Genomic DNA, 20,971 nt, shown 5'->3' on the forward strand with positions numbered 1-20,971 from the left:
CACACACACACACTCCCTCTCTCTCAAACATCCTCTCCGCACACATCTGTACACATAGCCATAATAGTACAGTAGGTTAGCCTAGCTTGCAGTCATGAACAGGCTCATGGTCACATGCATAATATAAATGAACAATTAGGCTAGGCCTAGCCTAGGCCTTTATAATTGTTAATATTAATGGTATTAAGCTAGATGGGTAATCAGTATTCCGAATGTAACCCAATGGTATTCTGGCATTGCATGCTTTAAATTTTTAAGGTCTTTGGAATACGTATTATATTACAAGATGATTAAGATGGTAGCCTAGGCTAGGAGTTAAATGGACAACGGTAAAAATAACCTTCTGTATCTTTCTTTGTTACAGATCAGAAGCCTTGGTCTTTTGTTTCTGATTGATAGGCTAGCAAATTTTATTTGAAGGGACAGTGGATAGAACTTTTGGTTGTCCAAAATAGATGGAATTGACTTTTTTTGCCTCTTAACCTACTTTTTTCATAATCTAAACAAGTTAAAGGAGAACGGTAACATCAGGACTGCTTGTTGTGGTCTTGTTAGGCCTACAAATAACCGTTTATTATTTATTTTGTATTTCTTGAGGTTTGTTCACAACCCGTCACGAGTGGTGGCGAAAAGAGGATCCCGCAATCCACTGGCACGCATTGGGGAAAGCCGAGAAAGTATCACAGTTCTGGCTTGCATAAATGCTGCAGGCACAGCTATGCCTCCCATGTGTGTGGTGAGAGGGAAAACAAAAAGGAGTGTCCTTGGGTTTAACCACGAGGAAGCACCGCAAGGAACTGTGTGGACATGGCAAGAAAACGCCTACATGAATGACGCCCTTGGAGAGGTGATGAGTTTATTCAGGACCTTAGAATAGAGGTTCATTTCCGATATTTTAGATTTTACTTGTACTTGTTCTTGATGACGAAAAACGTACTTGAGTTAATAATTAACACTTGGGATGAATGATTGAGCGGGTGAATGGGATTTTGTTGGTCGGTTGTGTTAATACATGGATGGATAGATGATACAGCTTGCAGTTGCTGACCAAGCTGTGCTCCTACAACCCCCAATTGATTGTATACTGTGTTACTTGATGTCTTATCTTTCCACTTTAAAATGAATTTTATTTTAGCACAGCCAAATCTCTTTTACAGGAATGGTTCGAGCATGTGTTCCTCGAGAACTGTGGTCCAGACAGGCCACAACTCTTGGTATTAGACAGCCACAGCAGCCATGAAGTTGTTGGTTTGTTACAAAAAGCCAGGGACGAAGGCATCCATATAATGGCTGTGCCACCTAAAACAACGGCCCAACTGCAGCCTCTAGACAAAGTAGTCTTCAAACCCCTGAAGACAGCTTATAACAAAGCCTGCACGGAGTTCATGTCAGGTGCACGTAACAACATTAATAAACAGACGTGGCCTCATCTACTTAAAAAAGCCTGGGATGCAGCCATGACAGAGACCCTCTGCAGAAAAGCGTTTGAGGCAACGGGGATACATCCTCTTGACAAGCACATAGTCAACTTCAGCGCAGTAGGCCAAGGAGAGGCACAGACTCAGCATGGTGAAGCTGTACCCAGTAGCAGTAGCATCCCCCAGGATCTCAGCAGCATCCCCCAGGATCCCAGCAGCACCCCCCGGGATCCCAGCAGCACCCCCCAGGATCTCAGCAGCATCCCCCAGGATCCCAGCAGCATCCCCCAGGATCCCAGCAGCATCCCCAAGGATCCCAGCAGCATCCCCCAGGATCCCAGCAGCATCCCCCAGGATCTCAGCAGCATCCCCCAGGATCCCAGCAGCATCCCCCAGGATCTCAGCAGAATCCCCCAGGATCCCAGCAGCATCCCCCAGGATCCCAGCAGCATCCCCCAGGATCCCAGCAGCATCCCCCAGGATCCCAGCAGCATCCCCCAGGATCTCAGCAGAATCCCCCAGGATCTCAGCAGCATCCCCCAGGATCTCAGCAGCATCCCCCAGGATCCCAGCAGCATCCCCCAGGATCTCAGCAGAATCCCCCAGGATCTCAGCAGCATCCTCCAGGATCCCAGCAGCATCCAACAAGATCCCAGTAGCACCCCCCAGGAACCGAACCAGCCCCCCTGCACATTTCAGTCCACCCTTTTGCCTGGACTTCGAGTGGGATCAGTCAAGGGATATACTTATCGACCCCGAGCCACCACATCTTTGTTGTAACGTGCCAGCAGCAGACATTTCAACAGCAGAAGTCAGCTTACTCCCACGAGAAGAAAAGGATCGGCCCAAAATAGACTTGCTACAGCAGGCAATTTTAATGACTGGCCTCGCTGACATCGAAGGTGAAGATGAAATCACATGTGAAACTGAAACACGTCCTGACATTGCTCTCAGTCCAGATTGGCAACAGCAGCTGAACGACGCATTTGACATCCCGGTCACCTCATCCAAACAGAAGAAAGTGTCAAAGCGGAAGCTGACCTCACACAGGCTCCTTACTAATGATGTCTGCATAGCAACTAAAGTTCAAGAAAGGGAGGCAAAGCTGTTAAAGGAACAACAGGCTCAGGAAAGAAAGCGGAAAGCCGAGGAGAGACGGAATGCGAAGAGTCAAGCACCTAGGCCTACCAAAAGAAAGAAGGGAGGGAAACAGCAGCAGCAACAACAACAAAACCAACAAGAGCAGCAACAGCAACAACAGCAGCAGCAGATGCAGCAGCAGCAGCAACAACAGCAAGACCAACAAGAGCAGCAACAGCAACAGCAGATGCAGCAGCAGCAGCAGCAACAGCAGCAACAGCAGCAACAGCAGCAACAGCAGCAACAGCAGATGCAGATGCAGCAGCAGCAGATGCAGCAGCAACAGCAACAGCAACAACAGCAACAGCAGATGCAGCAGCAGCAACAACAGCAACAGCAGATGCAGCAGCAGCAGCAACAGCAGATGCAGCAGCAGCAATTGCAACAACAGCAGCAGCAGATGCAGCAGCAGCAGCAACAACAGCAGCAGCAACAGCAACAAGACCAACAAGAGCAGCAACAGCAACAACAGCAGCAGTGGAAAGAAATGCAGCAGCAACAACAAGAACAACAGCAGTAGCAACAACAACAGATGCAACAGCACCAGCAGGAATAAATGCAACATCAGCAGCAGCATAGGAGCAGCAGCAGCAGCAGCAGATGACTCAGATGAGTCTACTGAACTTGAGAAGTTAAAGTTGTTTGTTTGTTTTGTTTCATTTTGTTAATGTTTGGGGTTCTTTTTTATTGGGTTCTTTTTACACAATTTGTTGGTTTGTTTTGTTTCATTTTGTTGTTGATTTTTATTTTGTTCTTTTTATTGGGTTCTTTTGAACCTGGTAACCTAATGATAAGAATTCAGCAAGGGCAGCATGTGTTGCACTGAATTCCAGAGTAATAAATTTTGATGATTTACGCCTTGTTTCTTGTTCAATTATTTAACTAAACTAGCACTAACTTGGGCTCTACAGTTATGGCGGTGGAGATGATGATGCGGGTGATAGGCCTAGCCTAGTAATGATGATGCTGGTGGTAGCGGTGGTGATAAAGATGATGACATGATGGTGATGGTGATGATGAAGATGGTAGGGCAATGCTGGTGCTGGTGATGATCATGATAATGAACTAATACTAATTCAGTTGTTGCAGCTGTTACTGATGTTGAGGTCACTGATGCTGCTGTCGCTGATGATGATGTTACTGATGATAATTGTAGCCTAGTGATACTAATATTGTGGAGATTTGATGATGCAGCGAAACCACAGGTGAAAGGACAGGGTAATATGTCTGCCTTACTCAGTCAGTGTATACTAGCCAAACGACAGACCAACTACTTTTCCTTTAATGAAATGAATGCCGTGTGTCAATCAGAAAAGAAATGCTAATACTGAAATGCTGAGGATCGAACCCACGACCTCCTGGACCCAAGCCTAGGCCTAGGCCTAACTACAGCACTGGGCTGGTCCGGGTCTTAGGTGTCGCATTTCCCCCCAAGCGATGTCGAAGTTCCCCACAGTGGTGTCGGAATTGGAACAACCGGTGTCGAAGTTCCCCTCACAGGGGTGTCGGAATTAGAACAACGGGTGTCGAAATTTTGAATTACGCACCCCACACACTTTAAGAGAGGGTTACAATCAACTTGGCAGGCACATTCACTTGTTTTATACAACAAACGGTTTCTCAGAGGTTTCGCCTGGATTGTACTTTACCGGACCACCCGTCTCGGCCCGTGATTACTACGCACGCCTAGCCTAACTACGCACTCATAGTACTCTGCGTGCGGACAAAAGGTAGTTCCGCGGGCGACTTCGCGCACGCACAGCGAAGTCAGCGGCGACTGGCGAGGCGAGCGAGAGGTGGTGGTGGTTGAGAGTGGGCAGGGGATTTAACTTTGGTGGACCACCGTGTATCATACCAACAGTGGGGTGGGGGGGTTCAGGGGGGCTTGCCCCCCTGGAAACTATAATAAAGAAAACACACAAAAATGCGAAACAATAACATGAGCGGACAGTCGTGTTTACATATCAATGGGGGGGTTTCAGGGGGGCTAGCCCCCCTGGCAACAATAATTTAAAGACACTCACACACACACATATAAACAATAGCATGATAAGTCGCGAGCAGGGCCAATGGGGTTGCAATTATGCAAATGAGCTCTCGTGCGCATCTCTAGCCCTCCATAGTACTTTGCCGGACCAGGAGTAGGCCTAGGGCCTAGGCCAAGCCAGCAGAGTCGCGAGCAAATAAGAATAGTGGACCACGTGATTAGATTGACCAATTAGCCTCAAGGTGTCAGGGTCATGGGTCAAATGGCACAGTGGCACGGTCGTGATGACTGAAAAACCCGGTAAGAGACGGCAGTCGATTGCTGGCAGTTGAAGAGTGAGGACATAGAAAACTGAGTAGGAGAGTGAGTAGGGGAGCTCGGAAACGAAGAACAGCGGACCACTAGGCACCAGTGGCGCCACAGCGAAAGTAGTTCCGACCGGTGGTCCGGTAAAGTACAATCTTACCGAGGTTTCTTCACCATCTGGTGACAGAACCTCGCCGCTCAGTTGATTTTATCCGACTACACAGACCAATGAACACAGCCACAGCAGCAGTCTCAGACCTGCCGGAAGCCCGGAAGGGGTGTCGAAATATGCACCCTCTACCCTAAACTAGATCTAGATCTAGATTTTTCTAGATATCTATGTGCGGGAGTGAAAGAAAAAAAAATTACCAAATAGGCTAATCCTTGAAAAATGTGCAGCAGAGCAATGCACTCAAACTGGCGTTTCGTTTGGTTTCAGTTTCATTCTGTGACAGCCAACATCAACGATGACGAACTTTTTTGTCCCTCCTTACTTGTTATTGTGGTGTGTGTCAGGACTATCAGGCCAGGCTCCCTTGAAGATTTTGCTAAATCTTGGGGGCATCTAAATTTAATCTTTGTTGTGGATTTTTCACTCGTTTTTTTATAGAATAACTGGTTTTGAAAACTATTAGAAGATATTGTGGCTTGTTATCTTCTTGAAAAACACAACTGAACTCAACAGTTTCGAATTTTCCTCCAAATGATTTTGGTTCAACATACTGAGCTTTTGCCAATCTGGCATCTATTCTTCGACTCTTGGCTAACTAAAACTAAACCCGCAAATAGAATACAGTTGTATGCAGTTTAATAACTAACGATCTCTTAGAAAGTCTCTTAAGAGTCTTAGGCCAGGCTGTTATTTTTTTTATTAAATCTCTTCCCAGTTCATAGTTCATGGCATAGCCTAGATCTAGCACAAGCAGTGCACTGCACAGAGACAGAGATAGATAGGCTAGTCTCACTCACTACTGAATGGGATCTCTTCTCGAAGAAGAATAAAGCTGCTGCCTAAAATAACCCGTGTTGTAATGCCTATATGAAGCTAAGTCGCTAAGTACATAGCATACACCACCCACACACGTGTGTTCCTTAAAATAGATACTCAGGTTAGAGTTGTGAAGTAATAATAGATCCTAGAATCTAGATCTAGAGATCTAGAATGTAGATATATCTAGAAGGCAAGCTAAGTCGCTAAGAGTTTAGATCTACTCTTAAGATTGAGACTGCCAAGCGCCCAGCAGAGATAGAATCTAGATCTAGTCTAGATATCTACATCTAAATCTAATATAGATCAAGATATCTAGGTCGCCTCCATGGAGTAGACTCTAGTGTAGAGAAAAATTGTGATGAATCGAAAATCTTCCAGACGTTCAAGACGGAGATCTAGACACCATAATGGTTCAAATACAAATGGAACCAGCACTGCCAGCAGCCACCAAGGAGGAGGCAATCAGTCCCAGTTGGCAACTGCTGGTCTTCCCCCAAATCCCACAGAGTATGATGATGGATTTACTGCTTCAAGTTCAAACTATTGTGCAGCCAATACATCAGAGTCTGCACTTGCTGACTTTGACAGTGCCCAAAAGAAAGCTGGTGAAATTCAAATATGTGATCAAGATACATTTCAGTCAAATGCCATGACTGGGGGAGCATCCATCTCCATCATGTTGGAACATAATGATGATGATAATGTGAACTCAGACTCTTTCAAAAAGAATTATACAGCCATGAAAAGATGTGAAAGAACTTACATCAGCCACCTACCAGATGATGTATTTTTCTTGATTTTTCAGTTCCTACAGCCTGCTGATTTGTGTTGTGTTTGTTGTGTAAATAGGAGGTTTCGTTACTTAGCATCAAAAGACAGTGTGTGGTTGGCACACGCTAGAAAATGTGTACTGGTCCAGCCTGTAGCTGGCTTGTCCAGCCGGATGTGCAGTGTCAAAGAGCTGTGTCGATTTGCGCCGAACTGGAAGAAAGGGCGTTTCAAAGAGGGGTTTTCAGCCCGGCACAGGAACAGGTATAATAACCAATACAGTGGAATCCTGTTATAACGAGAGGGAGGGGACCGGAGCAAAATTTCCGTTATAGCAAGATTCTCGCTATAAGGGATCCAGTAATAAGTTCAAGGGAAACTGTAAAGTAGGCCTAATCTATGAGTTTGGTGTTCTGTGTATTTCCTTAAATTGCTATCTCCCCTGATGACGATTTTGTTTCAACATGACCTCTAGGTCTTATTTGATCAAAAATCGAATCAGGTTTCTTTCTCTAGCGCTAGATCTAGCGATGTGGACTGACAGGTCGGCGTTGGTGACCAGAAAGGAAGGGCTCTGGGCTAACTAACCCGCTGTGTTGTCCCCCACCCCATCACACCCTGTGGTGCATGCCGTCAGCTTGCGCACGTCACTCATTCGCTCCATCCATTACATTGCTGTGACCTCTCCATCCCCGCATCGGAGAAGTGAGAGGCATGGTAGGCCTTGATAATCTAAACTAGGCTTACGCTGGCATATCACACGATGCGTTTTGCTTGTCTGCGCATGCCACACCATCCCTACTCAGTTGCTCCGGCCTTAGTTATTGATGCACATGGGCTCTCCTTTTCTTTGTTTCTCAAGATCACCAACAAATTTTTCAACTGACAAGGTTTTACGTTATGTAAAATTGACCTCTATGCACTGTGCACAGCAGCAGCAATATTTCGCTATAACCGACTCTCATGTTTGTCTGACAGCGCAATAGCAGTATTTTATTTACAAAGGTAAAGAGGAGAAAAAAACGGGGTTTTAGAATTATAGTGTCTTTATAACAGACTTCTCGTTTTTTCCGGACTCGTTATAAGTGGACTCCACTGTATTAAGTAACATTGTTTTTTGCTTTTATTTTAGGGGGGGCTCTTGTGGTTGAGATCAGGTACAGTGTTCGCCTCTAATTTAAAAGGTTTCACATTCGAAACTTGACAGTGACGGAAAAAATTTTCATTTCTTAACTCATTGACGGCGTGCCGGGTCCCGACCCGGCGAGGTCAACAAACTCTGAAGACGCGCCTGGTCCCGAGACCCGACAACTTGTACCATTTTTTTTTTTACCTAAACACTAATATGGAATCTCAAGGGGAATGACTCCCAATGTTAGTCAAACCATTTAACTTTATTGTGGTTGTATCCCTTTGACCATTGGTCCCCCAAATTGTCTGCTATAAGCAATCTACCGAAACACGCTGCTGACCTGACCTACTTTTTACGTAAAATAAGAAACAGAGAACTGCTGGATACTCCTTTCACTACCAAGGAAGCGATGGGGGTTATTGATTCAGGAGACAACAATGCTCCTAGCAATGTCACTATTCTTAGAGATAATATCACTTTGTATTACTTGTTTGAAACCATTCTACTTGACTTACGGTCAATTCTGACATCCATGTGCTTAGCTCATAAAAAAAGTTTTTTTTCACGTTTACGTAGTGCTTTTTCACATACAACATGAGTTTTTGTAAAGATAAATACATTTTATGTAATTATACATGATGATCTTACTTTGTGTCAAATTTTATACCTGTACAGTTTATAGGTTTATCACACTGATTATTTTTTTTTTAATTGGTAAAAATCGTGCGTTTCCAGGGAAATTCTTGGTGAAAAACTTGCATCTTCAATGAGTTAAAGTTTCTCCTTTCACCTTATTTCCTGTTCTCTAGTCCTGTTCTGTCATCTGCTTTCTTTCCTCTCATCTATAGTCGTGTCACGAAGATAGGGGTCACCTGATTTCAGAGGTAAAAGTATCGAAAAAATGGCCGCCAAAGTTTGATGACTTCCAAGGCTTGAGAGTCCTTGGAAACTGAAAATTTACGTTTGTCCTTTTAAGATTAACATTTTTTTGTAAAATCCATATAGAAAATGTGTTTTTAAATGGACTATATAACAAGTGTTGAGCCAAAAATACAAAAACGATTCGATAAAAATTGCCAAACCGGCGGAAAAATTCTGGTTTCTTCCATTTCATTATTTTGACGAGCGCCTGATTTCACAACGATACCTCACATTATAATTTCATCTGAGCATTGTGAAAAGATTGTCAAAATTTTAGCATAATCATATTATCCTTACAGCACCAGGCTCTATTATTTGGCCCTCACTTTCATTTGACCAAGGCCATGCTTTTGTTTTTGACTCCTCTGGCTCAGTTAATTGTCATTGTGTCTATAATTTATTGCAAACATAAAAATTCTAAATTAATGTTTTCGTTTGACTTTTTAGAAATTATAAACATCTTTTGTATAGAATATTTTTCAGAGACATTTGGATGCATATATATATTATAACAGTTCGTAAAAATACTCTTTTCACTGGATTTGAGGTGGTCGGCGCCATGTGAGGGAAACATTTGTGACTGGGCCTGGTGGAACAAGAATTGTGAGAATATATTATACACGTAATGGGCTGTAAGGGTTAAAAAACCATGTGCTTGTCAGATGTACTTCTATTTTTAGCTAAACAATAGATTAACAACCTATGTCTTGAAATTTGTATCAGTCCTGTAAATGTAACAAAATTTCTAAATTCACAAGGTTTGCAGAACCGATTTTTGCCCTGTAGTACTTCAATAACAATTTCGTCTATATAAACTGATGCCCTTCTCATTTTCAGGCTCATTCCATGGGTTCGTAAAGATGAAAATGATCTTTGGTTCTCAAGTGGGAACGTAATACGCTGTTTCAAAACTCAACCTCGAGGATTTCCTACAGAGTGCAGGGACAGGAACTTGGTTGGAATGATGGAAGATGTTAGCAAGTTCACTGTGAAGAAAAACATGGTTGTTGGTGGTTGCCGGTAAGATTGTGAATGACTTTCAACAATTAAAAGTTGAAGAGAAAGTCAAACCTTTAGCCCAGTAAGAACAGTTCCATTTCCAGCCGTAGGTATTGTAGTGTAAATTTGTTTTATTTTATGTTGGACATGGCAGAATGTACTCAAGTGACCCGATAGATTATTTTCTGCTGAATTGTTTAAAATATTAACTGAGGTTCGGCAACAATTTTGAAATAGTCCTGATATGATTCTTATGCTCTGGCCTTTGACATCTGACATGTCTTCAGAAATCCCAGAAAAATCTTTCATTCTCATCTCCTCTTTCTGTATTGTTTACTATTACTAATGATGATTTCCTCACATCTTTCTTTCAAGGGATGGAAGTGTATTTGGATGGGACACAACAGGCTGTCCTTTGTTTCACTTCCAAAATGTACACCGGAGTGAGACGCACTGTGTTGATTTCACTGACAACATTGTCATTTCTGGTGCCAGAGATGGCACATGCAAGGTGTGAACCTACGTGATAAGTTATGTGCCACTGATATGTTAGTATATTGGGTATTTATTAAAAGAAGCTTCTATGGTTAAGTCATAAGTATTTTTTGTGCAGATTTAGCTACTGATCTTCCACTATGTTTATAGTTTAGTTGAATGTCTTTCACCGGACTGGTTTCTAAGAAGTCTTCATTGTCTACCAGTTTGTACAGGGCTGGGAAGGGGGGTTGGGTTAATTTTTGTTGTGACTAACTTTGTACAATCATAATCTTTACCACTGCAAAATTCAAATTTTTATTGTAATTGACACCACAAAAGGAAGCAATCCACCCTCCCACACACTATAATTGTAAATGACACTGTGTTATCTAGGCCAATCAGACGGAACTTACAATAGATTTCTAATCGTAGTAGAACAAGGTCAGTTGGGCAGGGCGGGACTTACAGTGGACCACCCTATCGTGGTTGACTAGCACTGAATTTTTTACACACATACATTTATGATAAATCTAAATTCTGTGTCAAACCAGATCCACTCTCCAAGTTACTGTCCTCAGGTTGATAAGACTTGTAGCTCAAGACCTCAACCTGAAAAACGTCTTTTGAATAATGTTTAGCGGAGGAGGGGATGGGAAGTGTTCGGATATATATGGATGGTCCGAAGAAGTGCAAATCGCCTTTGCGATAGATTTAGTTTCTGGCCAGTGACCAATGGTCGAGATACTTTGTTAGCGGCAAGTCAGTGTTGCTACATATCCAGCTGTCTCATGTAACATTGCGGGCTTTGGACCTTTCTCTTGGAATTATTCATTAGACAACTCATTTGTCAGACCTTGCTCTTGTCAAAATTGTCAGCTAAATTTTCTGTTGTATCTTTTTTAATGCTTTCATGCTGATGTTTTGTCCATAGATTGTATCATTGCATGAAAGCAGTTCAGATGGGTGCATTGTTCAAACTTTTGATGCTGGCGAGAGGGTGTGGTCCTTGGAGATTTCTCCTTGTGAAATGTAAGCACTTTCTGTTCAAGGAATGTCTTGCTATGATATGCAGTCAGGTGTCAAAGTCTTTGTTGTTTAAAATGTGCAAAATCCTCTTTTGTGGAATAATCATTAGCAGAAAAAATTAATGTCCGTTCCCCTACAGCCTAGAACTGAACCATGGACTATAGATATAGTTTTCAAATATGTACCAAGTTGTCATTGCTCATTTTGGTTCTATGTTACAAGTGTGGCGGCATATGAAAACCCTTCATATGGGTCAAATTTGCATACTGAGATATGCACTAACTTATTCTGATTTAGGACGCCTTTCTGAGTTATTTGCACTTCTTTTATACCAATACCTTCAAATGTTGAAATGTGCAATCCTTCAACTTCCTCTCATACTTGATCAGGCAGACCAGATAACTGGAGCACATGTCTATAATACTATTTGTGACCAAAAGATACAATATAGCCATGTAGTTTTCCAGAAATGACCATAGCTCCCACCATCTAACAAGATTCATGACTCCTTACATATATATTTATTCTATCACTGTTTTACTGATGTGAATCTTTCTCTTTTCAGAATGTTTGCTGCAGGGCTGGCTGGAGATTTTGTGCCAGCTATCATTTGGGACATTGAGAGGTGAATTTCAAATGTTTTTAAAAAATGATTCTCTTGATCAAGGGTCAGCAGCCTGTGGCCTAATAAGTGTTTCTGCTCAACGTACTGCCCCTCTGTTCATTCATTGTAATGTCTAGCCTTTACTGCGACTATCGTATTCATTGTTTCATTCAAAAAAGACATTCCCTGACTAGTTTTGAGCTTAAATCAATCATCAATGTATGCATCTGTGATGAGATGCCAACACCCTTACCTGTATCATCCCACATCATTAATTGTTTGTCTTAAATAATTTGATCACATGTATTTGGCTTAGAAATGCTTGATTCAACAAACAGGCTTAGGCTTAGATGGCCAGCCTGCCATTTGCACCGTTAGAGAGGTCTAGTCTATATTTACTTCTCCTTGTTTATGCTGTGGTTACATTTTCTTTTCTTTTCAATCCAGTGGAAACCGCTTAGGTGACCTTGGAGTAAATCATCGTATGGGAGCAGGTGTCCTTGACCTCATGTTTGAGTCTCCCCATGAGCTCTTGACCTGCGGCTACGACACCTTTTTGAGGATGTGGGACCTGAGGACGATGACATGGTGAAGAAATGTTGTCTCTGTTGTGTACATATCTTTTGTTTTAAATCCTTGAGAAGATATCGGTAGATATATTGTGGATCTACCTGAATGTGCAGACCGTGATGACTTGCCTGCATGATTTTTCTTTCTCTATACATTCACAATGTCCCACCCCATTTCTCGGAAGACATTTAGTGAGAAGTTTCTCTTTACTGGCAGTTGCTGCTCTATCATACATGACTGCAAGAAGGGAGATAACAGTTTCAGGAAGACTCGATGAATCGGCATGGTCTCAACATTTTTAGCCTATAGTTTCTATACTTAATTCACTGGGAGTGGTTTATAATTTGTTGAGTAAAAAAAAGGTATCATGTCGCTAGATAGTTCAGAATTATATTCTTTTGGATACTGCACTGGTTAAACTATACAATTAATACATAATTGTTATGAAAAAACTTTGTGCTTTTATTAATAGTTTAAATAGACAATATATGGCTTTTAAGGAAAAAATATTCACCTATCTTCGTTACCAATCTTTTACATACTCTTGTTTGTTCTGTTGTGGTTTTCTCCTTCTTTCTTTGAATCAAACATCTGTCTTTCTTATATCTCTCCTCCTTATTTTATTTGTATGATACAATATAGTACCACCTCTAATCTTCGGCACTTATATGACCTATTGTGTTGCAAGTGCCATAAAACTCTTCATCATTGCCTTTCTCACCCTGCACCAGGGTAAAGGCCACGGACAAACACCCTCCACTTTTCTCTATCCTGGGCTAGCCTCTTGATGTTTTCCATGTCTTCCCATTTTTCTGTACATCGATTTCTATGGTTCTTCTCCAGGTTCCACGAGGTCTTCCCTTTGATCTCTTGCCCTGTGGGTTCCAATCCAAAACTTTCTTTGTTATGCAGCTGCCTGACTTCCTGAGAGTATGTCCAATCCATCGCCACCGCCTTCTTCCTGCCTCATCTCTGACTGGGATCTGTCTTGTTTTCCTTAACACTTCCACATTGGTGTGACCCTGTCTGCCCATCTGATCCTCAGTAACTTTCTTAGACACCTTAGTAAAACGAAACTAGTTTACATGCAAAATATATTAATACGCTTTCAATCTCTGTTTTTGACATTTGAAAGTGTGCGTCAATGGGAAGAGCCATATGACTCTGCTCTGTACTGCGTCACAACGGATGGTGGCAACTCCATGGCAGTGGGAACAGCCCGGCACGGGATGGTGCGCTTGTGGGATAAAAGAAAATCTGAGCCTGTCCAGGTAAGTGAACCATGGATGCCATCAGCCGGCTGCCATTTTGGTTTTGATATGCTGACCTGCTGGCCTATTTATGGTGATAAGAGGGTTAAGCAGACTCCTCTATATTTGTTGCGGGACGGAAATCTGTGTATTGTTAAGTTATCTTGTCTCTCTCTTTTTATTTGCTTCCGGAGTGCAAGGGTAGGTTCTGTTAATTCTTCAATCTAGGCTGCATCTGATAAATGTGTCTATGGTCAGTTTTCTTTACATAGTGTTTTATTCTTTGCTATTGAAAGTTAAAGCAGTTTTTTATTCATGCATATTGTTTCAACTTGGTACACTAATATTGAATTCCATAGCTTGTTCACTTTCATCTGTAGATTTACTGCTTGAGTGGTTAAAGTTAAATTAAGTAAAGTAGATTAGATCCTGGATGTAGCTCACACTGAAAATAAATTATGCCCCTTGGAGTGGCCAAGTAGAAAATTAGTTGTACCTGTATTGGATATAAGTTGAAAGGTGATTCCATCAGGCAGGGCAAAAAAAGTGAGGACAGTGCTATTTCATACAGTGCAATTTATGTACACAGATTGTGTTTGCTACCCCAACTGTTATGCCACCATGCTGACATAACCTAAAAGTAAAAGTGACTTTTATTTTTTTTCAATTTTTAAATAATGCAAGAAACCTACCGTTGTGTAGATAGATCATGCATTTAGCTCGTTTTAGTGAAGACACCCGAACAGGTCTGTGAAGAACTTAAACTTAAATACCTTGACATGGGAGAGGCTATCATCTGACAGGCCCAGTTGGAGAGCAACAATCACATAGTGCAGCAAATCATATGAGGTTTCACTTAAAATATGGCAGACTGTTGTCTACCTTGAATTGGGTGATACATCGGCTACAGCAGAAGCTGCAAGTCATCTTAGTCAATATTTCTTCTATTTGGCCTAAAACTAAAAGACATGCTCCTCTACAGATGCATTGGTCATCATATGACATTGACAAACTGTTATTAATGAAAATGTGCTAAATTACTGAATGTGAAATTATCTTTTCCCAACAGGTTTACTACAGTCACCAGGTGAACAGCCCCGTGTATGGTCTAGCCATGGATTACGGACATCTCTATCTGGCTTTGGACAAAGGACTAAATGTTATGAACTTCACAATTTAAAATTTGAGATGGGATGAAAGCAGTTTTTAGTTGGCTCTCCATGTGGACTAGTAACCTTGTTTAGGAAAAGAAAAATAGTGGAATGCATTGTCTTACTTAAAATATAGGATTAACACATTACACCCGGGATTGCCCGGGTATTCCCTTACGCGCTCCACCTTGACTTGCCCGGAACCGCCCGCACCGACCTAGCGTCTTTAGAAACGAAGACTCTGGGGCCGAGATTTTGATTTGCAGAGTCATAGCAAAAAGTTTCTTCTTTCGTTTGATACCGAAACGAAATTTTTTGGGCCAGTAGTTTTAGTATTAGAGCTGATCAAAGTATGATCGCGTTACCGACTCTTCGAAAGTGTCTCGACTTGTTGAAAAGCGACACAATTGAGTTAGAAAACGGAAATAACGATGGATTTGAGCAAAAACAAGCATGTGACAAATCAGATGGCTCAGATTTTGATGAAAACGTAGCAAGAGTTTGGGGCGATTCAGATTGATCAGATGTAGAAAGTCTAGAATTTAGATCTAGGGCCCGACCGCGAGAGTGAGAGTGACGGGTCGGACACCACGATTGAACTAAAGGTAGAACATTTCCAACAATTTGCGCATACATAAAGTTATATTTTTCTGAAACTACTTTCAGTTTTCTTTTTAACTTTTATTTTTTCAGGATTTTTGGAATTTGTTTAGTATTTTTAAAATGTGTTTTTTAAATGCTTGTATTCACGGGAGGTGGGTTCCTTCCCCTTGCTTAGGATCTAGGAATGGACTTCCCGTCCAGGCCCTTAGGGTGTACTGTGTTAACAATAGACCTGAAAAGGCCTACAATTTTGTCAAGAATATGGATTTTATTACCTTGTACTTGTATTTCCAAGTTGTTGTTCCATTTTCTTGCCAGAGTGATCATGATGAGAGTAAGCTGCTCTTTTTAATTCAATTAGCTTGAGGACTTTTCATTTGCATTTCTGTGATAGCATCAGTTGTTTGTTTTCTTGTCCATCGTGCTTTAGCTGTGTAATGAAGTAAGAGGAGAAGACTCTAGGCTGGTTGAAGAAAAATACTGATGTTAATGTCTTATCAGAAATTACCATTGTTGTAGGAATGCCAAAATGGTTTTTATCTGACGTTATCTGGATCCTGTATTTGTTGTGGGAATGCCTTCCCTATATTAGAGTTGCAGGATCATCCAGCCTATAAGAATATGGACATTATTGATTTTGCCCTCCAGTTTGCAAGAGTGCATGCTAATCTATTATGTTGCGTCACTTCTCGGTTTGTTTTTTAAGGATTGAGTCAGTGGTTTTTAACTTATCATTTGGGCCGTAGGTCCTCCCATAGCAGTCAAAACCATGTGGTATTATGGAACATCTAAGCTGTTTTCCGCGAGCATAAAAAGGGAAGATAACTTATAGTTTGCTAGTTCCGCACATTCAATGTTTGCCATCATAAATATGGAAAGAAGCAATACATACTACATACACATTGATACTGTTTTCTCATTTGTGTGAACTTTTCATCTTGAGTGATGCATTTAGAAACGTCAGCATGTTATTTCAAATTATATTTCTTGTCTCTGCCACTTACCCCCAAAAACCTATAGCATAGTGGTCTACCAATCATTTAACGATATAATAACTAATAATTATACAGAAATGAAAGTATAGTTTGTTCTTCGATGTGTTGTGAAAAGGGATACGTGTCACAACGCTGTGGAATCAGACGCTCGTCAATTTTTGGGCATGTGGAGTTACTGGTATCATCTGAAAGCTTATTCATTTGCCTCGCTTTCAATGAAAAAATACCCATCCATCTTGAATAGAAGTTTAGATATTTGCAATTGAAGGAGGTGAGGTTGCCTGGTTTCAATGATGAAATTAGTGAGGAAATGGCTGCCAAAGTTTGGTAACTCCAATAGCTAAAGAGTCCTTGTCAAGAGAAAAATGACATATTTTGTGCCTTTAACTTTAATCAACGTTTTTCAGTAAAATTCACATAGGAATGTGTTTTTACATGGACATGAAAGTAAAGGGGTTGAGCAAAAAAAAACAACAAGAATTCGATAAAAATTGCCAGACTGGAAAAATGCCTGTTTTTCCGATTTGGTTATTTTGACGAAAGCCTGATTTCACCACAGTACCTCACATATAGATAATTTGCATAAAGTGGTTTATGAATACCCTCCTGGCATACAAAACCACATTGAGTACAAGTGCTTTACTTTAATAAATGTATGGTGTGTGGTAGCGCATGAAACCTTTCACATATTGTTCCAAGGCACTTGTTCCAACATTATTACTACTGATACTTTTTATGTTTTGCAGTCTTCATTATAAGATACTGACCAGTTTGCTTTTTATCTGTGTCATTATCTCGTTTAAAGGAAATACAATGAAGGCTTATGAGCACCAGATATATATCTGAATAACATAATATGGGTGCAGCTTTTTGAGCTATGGCTCATTTTTTTATTTAAAAAAGAGATCTCACTTCTTTAACATGGAGTTGGGGGTGCTGTTTTTGTTAGTCATACATCAGTTCTGTTTTATTTAAAGATCTAAATTTCACGCTTTTCCCTCCGATGGCTGTGTTGATAAATCTGTTACTTGCTGGACTGTGATGACCAATAGATCTATATAAAGACTTTCACATTTGGACTGAAATGTTGTCTTTCTTATAATTTTGTAAATCTTCTCCATCAGAAGTATGCTTGTAGTGTGATGACTGGCTGCTCGAGAAGAAGAGGGATCTTAAGAGCCACAAGAAGGGATGTGTAAAAGTGTGCTATGGTCTTCCTCAAACTGTGGGAACATGGATACTAAAGGCCCCTTTAAACATGCTGTTGATTCATCAACAAACTAACAGTTTAACCGACAGATGCTAGATTTGGGTCATCGTTGAACTGACAGTTTGTCGACGAGAGAAGTTCTATTAAGACAAACATTTTTTTTGTCCTTATAGTGTCAGTCCTTAGACTGTTGCAGCTAGGTCAAAATGTCAACACAATGGCTGAAGCAAGTTACCAGGATGATTTAGCAGCATTTCTTACTTTAAAATCCAAATAGAAATCTAGAAAGAGGAACATCTGGGCTAAAGAAAGGCTATTAAAAAGAAGTATCTACACACACACACGAACCAAGAGGAAATACGAAATTACGAGCCTACCCGACGGACTTTAATAACTTTTTAACAAATGGTTGAGTCCACATACCTCAGTCATCTACAATTGATCAGACCCATGATTGAGAAACTGTCGACAATGATGAGAGAAGCAATTTCTTCACTTAAAAGACTGACCGCAGCACTTACGCTTTCTTGCTACAGAAGCAAGAAAAAGAAAAAAAAAATTTAACTTGGTATTCCGGCATTAAATTGTGTTCCCCGCAAATTTTTAAAATGCTAAATTTGGGTCACCGATCACGATAATCTTATAATTTTTTTTATTTGGCCGATATTTAGGACATAAAAATTTCTGGTGAAAGCCCTTTTTTGACAAACAGCGACACATCCTTTGCACACCAGTCAAGTTCTTTCCTTGAGTCACGTAACTTCTTTCGTGGTAGGCAAAAGTTGGTCAGCAGTTCTTTCCCTTCTTTAGTTTTAAAGTGGATATGTCATGTTTTTACCAAAAATGTGAATTTAAAGGATATGAATCGGACATATATTTCATCATAAATCAAATATTAACTAAGCTTTACACCATGACATGTTTACTATAAAACAAATTTGCTCAGGGTTATTAAGTAAATGGGTGAAGAACAGAAATCATTTTTCTCACAACCAGAAAACTAGATACGTCTTGTTTTGTCTCGAAATATACAGTCAAACCTGTGTAAAACGGCCACGAATCATCGAGGAGAAAAGTGGCCGGAAAAGACAGGTGGCCGTTATACGTTGGACTGATCAAAATGAAGAAAACAAACTATTTACTCGTACTTCTGAGGTCCCAACTGGAGGTGGTCGCAGGCTTAGGACTACTGTGTAGGGCTCAAAATGTTTCTTGTTGTTTTATTTTCTTTTGAAATTCAAAGGGGAGGGGGGAAGGAGGATAAGAAGGTTTTTGTGGGACTATTTGTTGTTAGTTTTATTATTATTATTATATTTATTTTAAAAGTATGGTTTCGTGAAAGGTTAACTCATTCGGGACGCAACGGAACGTCCGATAGCCTTGAGCTCCTCTGGAGACGCATCGGACGTATACGTCCGATAGCATTTCTCGACGTTTGTATCCGCACAAATGAAGGTATTCCAGGTAACAGTAACAAGCTTTTGGTTGACATTGCTAAGCCATATTTTATTCTGTATTTTTTTGGTTTTGACCGTGTAGGGTCGTTTTTTGTAATTTTCTGTGGCGATTTATGAAGGCAGTCGGGGCGACAAAGAACACAGATCTGTGAGGAGTACCATACAAAGAATGACAATTCACAATGACTGAAACTATTTTTTCACAGTATTTGGACTGTAAATTGTGTTGAGATGTGTGTTTTTAGCTGCGTTATAGTTGTGTATCCAAGCAAATTGGGTTAGATCTAAGGCAAAGTCCAAATGTTGAATGTGTAGATAGTGAATGAAAAGGGGGGAAAATGGCAGACTTTCAAAGTTGACCCAAAATCGCGCGTCTCCCGCTGCAAATCCGGTCCAAAACCTGCGTCCCGAATGAGTTAAAACAAAACTAAATGTGTCAGACTAGGAAGGCCAAGAGCCATCTAGTAAAACAAACAAATGGGTCGCCGCTACTCCACGAACGAGCGACACTTCTGTCGCGAGTTTGCGCTGACTTCCATTGTTATGGACTGTGTTTATGGACTGAGTTGTGGGTGGGGCTTGTAGGTTATGACAGATCACACACTTCCCTTAAAAGCTGCTGAAAATGTATTGTTACCCATTCGCAACCTCAGTGCTTTCTTGTCGTATCTCCTTTTTTTTTTTACATTGAAAATGTGACTTCTTCTTAAAAAGCCAGCTCACTCTTTACTCTTTGTTTCAAACTGTTTTCACTGTTATTAAAAATGGAGATACTAGAAGACAGCACTGAGGTCACGCATTGGTCAGCTTGGGTAAACATTGGGAGCGACCTAAGCAACATAACAGTTTCATCCAATTGAGGGACTCACAATAACGACAGGGGAATGAATTATGACGGCTTTTTTAACTGCATCAGAATCCATCATCATGAACTGAAGTTAAGAAAAAGTGGCACTCCTGTTGGCCATACAATTGAGGTCCCGTTTGCACTAAATCACACGAATCTAGATCTCAGTGCCCCTATAGTAATTAATTCTTACGTGTTTCATATTTAGATCTAAACTGAATTAAGATTAGATCTATATATATCTAATCTAGATCTAGATATAGATATAGATTATGCTGTCTATCTAGAATCTTAAATCTAGAGATCTAGATGATAGAGATCTAGATCTAAATTTAGATCTAGACATCTAGATTCACTCCCACAATGGCCGTCGTGTAAACAAACGGGACCGCAATTATACAGGAGTGCCGAAACCGTGCACCGAAAAAGAAGCCGTTTGAAACTATAGTAGACTCCTGGCCTACAGAAGCAAGTAGGCCTACTGTTGATAATTATGATAGTAGACCTGTGAATCAAGTTGCATGATAGGCCTAGATCTAGTGTGTCTCCGCCAATTCACAGGCGAGTAGTCAAGAGTCGCTCTTCGGTCATTCGCCCACCAGGCCACCACTAGATTTAAATCATCTACTTTCCGAACTGCACGCTCTTGGCTTGGTGCACAACAAAATCTACGTTTATTCATTAAATACTCTCTCTCTGGGCTAAAATAAATAAATTATAGATCTAGATCTAGTAACACTAGATCAACACACCGCCCTTGCATTGTAACCAATGTAAACTACCGCTCGCTCAGCGAGCCAATCACAATCCAACATTTTTGGGATCCACCTAGACACCATGACTATGTAGACCCCAAACAGGGAGCACGTAGACACTTCCTAATTTTTTACAAAGCCTGGTTGTCTTAGTAGTAGTAGTAGTAGTATAAGGTTTTACGGCGCTCGCAACTGCTAAGGTCATATGAGCGCGCGAAACACAAGTTGTTCACCTCTGCGAAAGTTCACTTCACGACTGGTAACTAGTTTACTTTAAAATGCTAAAAAGTTAAAATATTCAAATTCGGTGTAAATACATTTGTGATCTAAAACAACTTTTAAGTAACAATAAAAATTTTAAATA

At 40.9% G+C, this 20,971-nt stretch overlaps 2 protein-coding genes across 3 annotated transcripts in view; one reads left to right on the plus strand and one right to left on the minus strand.

Moving 5' to 3' along the window:
* Positions 1-5,874, minus strand: part of LOC101854238 (tripartite motif-containing protein 2) — a 17,282-nt gene extending 11,408 nt beyond the window's left edge. The window contains exon 1 of one of the 2 annotated variants that reach the window (XM_005093151.3): positions 5,221-5,874. The gene's annotated coding sequence lies outside the window, so the exon portion shown is untranslated. Of the gene's footprint in view, positions 1-5,011; positions 5,195-5,220 lie in introns of those variants that run through there. The other variant, XM_035968423.1, reaches the window with a different exon arrangement.
* Positions 5,875-6,190: 316 nt separating this feature from the next.
* On the plus strand, positions 6,191-14,833 carry LOC101854479 (F-box/WD repeat-containing protein 4; the record flags this gene model as incomplete). Its single annotated transcript, XM_005093152.3, is given in 8 exon segments — positions 6,191-6,874; positions 9,501-9,683; positions 10,038-10,173; positions 11,071-11,168; positions 11,731-11,790; positions 12,217-12,357; positions 13,475-13,610; positions 14,659-14,833. Coding segments are annotated over 8 exon segments (1,539 nt in total). The 3' UTR covers positions 14,770-14,833.
* Between the last annotated feature and the right edge of the window lie 6,138 nt (positions 14,834-20,971).

Source organism: Aplysia californica, unplaced genomic scaffold (genome assembly GCF_000002075.1).
Source record: "Aplysia californica isolate F4 #8 unplaced genomic scaffold, AplCal3.0 scaffold00059, whole genome shotgun sequence".
NCBI classification, from domain to species: domain Eukaryota; kingdom Metazoa; phylum Mollusca; class Gastropoda; order Aplysiida; family Aplysiidae; genus Aplysia; species Aplysia californica.